Here is a 2389-nt window from a genome sequence, read left to right as displayed (position 1 = left end):
ACACACACTCACTCACTCACAGACACACACTCACTCACTCACAAACACACACTCACTCACTCTCACAAACACACACACTCACTCACTCACAGACACACACTCACTCACTCACAAACACACACTCACTCACTCTCACAAACACACACACTCACTCACTCACAGACACACACTCACTCACAGACACACACTCACTCACAGACACACACTCACTCACTCACACACTCACTCACAGACACACACACACACACTATCACTCACAGACACAGACTCAGACTCACACACACACTTATTCTCATCTTAAACACTTAAAATCAGCTTTTAGTTTTGTGCCCGTCCATGTCATGATCAGAAAAAACATCTGGAATTATAAAAAAAAGACAAAAAAAATATGAACAACTTTCCAGGAGAGTCCAGACCAGTTCAGACCAACAAGAATCCGGTCAGATTTGAATAAATTAGTCGTGAACTGAAGTGTGTTTCTGTGTTGTAGGGATTATGAATGAATGAATGAGCGGCTGGAGATTCTGGACTCTGGATTTGTTCTGTAGGTCAGTAGGTCGTCGCGGGCGTTTCACGGGCGGAGCTAAACAGAAGCTCCGCCTTCGAGCTGATGAAGTACGTAACCAATAGAGACAGCAGCAGCACGGCCACGCCCACCCCCAGTGTTAACATCTATCAGACAAACACAGAGGGAGAAAAATAAATCACCCAGGTCGCATTTCACCTCAAGACTAAAGCAGGAAAAAAAAAAAAAAGGAAAGAAAAGATATTTTTTACACATATTTTAGGTTCATTAAAATGTGTGTGTATTATGCCATTATTTACATGACAATTAAACATAACAAACAAACCCCAGATTCTCATTACTGTAATCCAAAACATTACTTACTATATTTACTCTATTGAGAATATTATGGATTTAAAAAAAAATTTAATTAGCATAATCAGTGTCAAATATGCTAAAAAAAATGCAGTATGCATAATTTATTTAGTCTTTTAATTAAGGTGTGAAATATGACAGATATGTATTTGATATGTTTTGGGTGCTTCACCTTTTCAGAAGTAAAACTAAATTATTATAGATCAAAATAAATCTGATTTCTGTAAAGTGTAAGGTGACTGTGACTCATTTTAGTATCATTGAGATACTATTATATTTATTTATTATTAATATATTGAATTTGTTTTTATTTGATTTTTTAAAGTTTTAGTAATTTTGTTGAGTTTTCTGTCATTTTTATTATTTTATAAACATGTCCATTTGTGACCCTGGACCACAAAACCAGTCATAAGGGTCCATTTTCTGAAGCTTTCCATTGATGTATGGTTTGTTAGGAGAGGACAATATTTGAAAATCTGGAATCTGAGGGTGCAAAAAAATCTAAATATTGAGAAAATCATCTTTAAAGTTGTTCAAATGAAGTTCTTAGCAATGCATATTACTAATCAAAAATTAAGTTTTGATATATTTACGGTAGGAAACTTACAAAATATCTTCATGGAACATGATCTTTACTTAATATCCTAATGATTTTTGGCATAAAAGAGAAATGTATAATTGTGACCCATACAATGTATTGTTGGCTATTGCTACAAATATCCCCCAGCGACTTAACACTGCTTTTGTGCTCCAGGGACACATATAGTTTTTATTATTATTTTATTTCAGTTTTAGTGCATCAAATTAATCTAAACGAAGGTGAAACATGTTGCTTTGACTAGTTAAAGTTTATTATATTTGATTTGATTTCAGTTGAAGTGTATTTTATTTTAAGAAATGGAAATGTTTTTGTGGTTTAGTTTCGGTGAACTCTACGAGCCCCGGCTGAGTTACCTCCAGTTCTCTGCTGGCCACCAGAAAGATGCGCGCTCGGATGCTCTTCCAGCGGGACTCGGTCCATGTGGAATAATTTGGAGAGCCGTACTCCAGAAGCTCGAAGGCGGGAGAGACGGCTTTGGAGAGACGCACAGACGCTCGGACGCAGAACGGCTCTCCGGTGTTGTTGACTGACGCCGGACCCGACACCCAGAAATACGAGAACAACTGAGAGAGAGCAGACACAGAGCATCAGAGCAGGGCATTCTGGGAAACACAGGCGAAATAACTATTTAAAAAAATTACTTTATCATTTTTCACTTGTCCACCACCTTATTATACATATATCCAACTGTACCCATATACATATATGCACATAAAACCAAAAATAATTAATATAAAAGTAACAATAAAATGAAATAAATAAAAATAATTAATTTAAAAACAACTTTTTTTTTTAAATTACTTATTTTTCATTTGTCCACCACCTTATTATTTATATATATATATATATATATATATATATATATATATATATATATATAAACAAATATATCTGTATACACACACACA

General features: G+C 34.9%; 1 protein-coding gene across 1 annotated transcript in view; it reads right to left on the bottom strand.

Moving 5' to 3' along the window:
* Positions 1-226: 226 nt before the first annotated feature.
* The window catches only part of LOC107549815 (nicastrin), a 32449-nt gene continuing 30286 nt past the window's right edge, over positions 227-2389 (bottom strand). Inside the window, exons 16-17 of the mRNA XM_016230989.1 lie at positions 1835-2044; positions 227-672 (exon numbers count right to left, since the gene is read on the bottom strand). Of these exons, the coding sequence (XP_016086475.1) occupies positions 550-672; positions 1835-2044 (333 nt within the window). The 3' untranslated portion in view covers positions 227-549. The remainder of the gene's footprint in view (positions 673-1834; positions 2045-2389) is intronic.

This window comes from Sinocyclocheilus grahami, unplaced genomic scaffold (genome assembly GCF_001515645.1).
Source record: "Sinocyclocheilus grahami isolate Dianchi unplaced genomic scaffold, SAMN03320097.WGS_v1.1 scaffold381.1, whole genome shotgun sequence".
Taxonomy (NCBI): Eukaryota; Metazoa; Chordata; class Actinopteri; order Cypriniformes; family Cyprinidae; genus Sinocyclocheilus; species Sinocyclocheilus grahami.
This window is presented reverse-complemented; position numbering and strand designations above follow the sequence as displayed.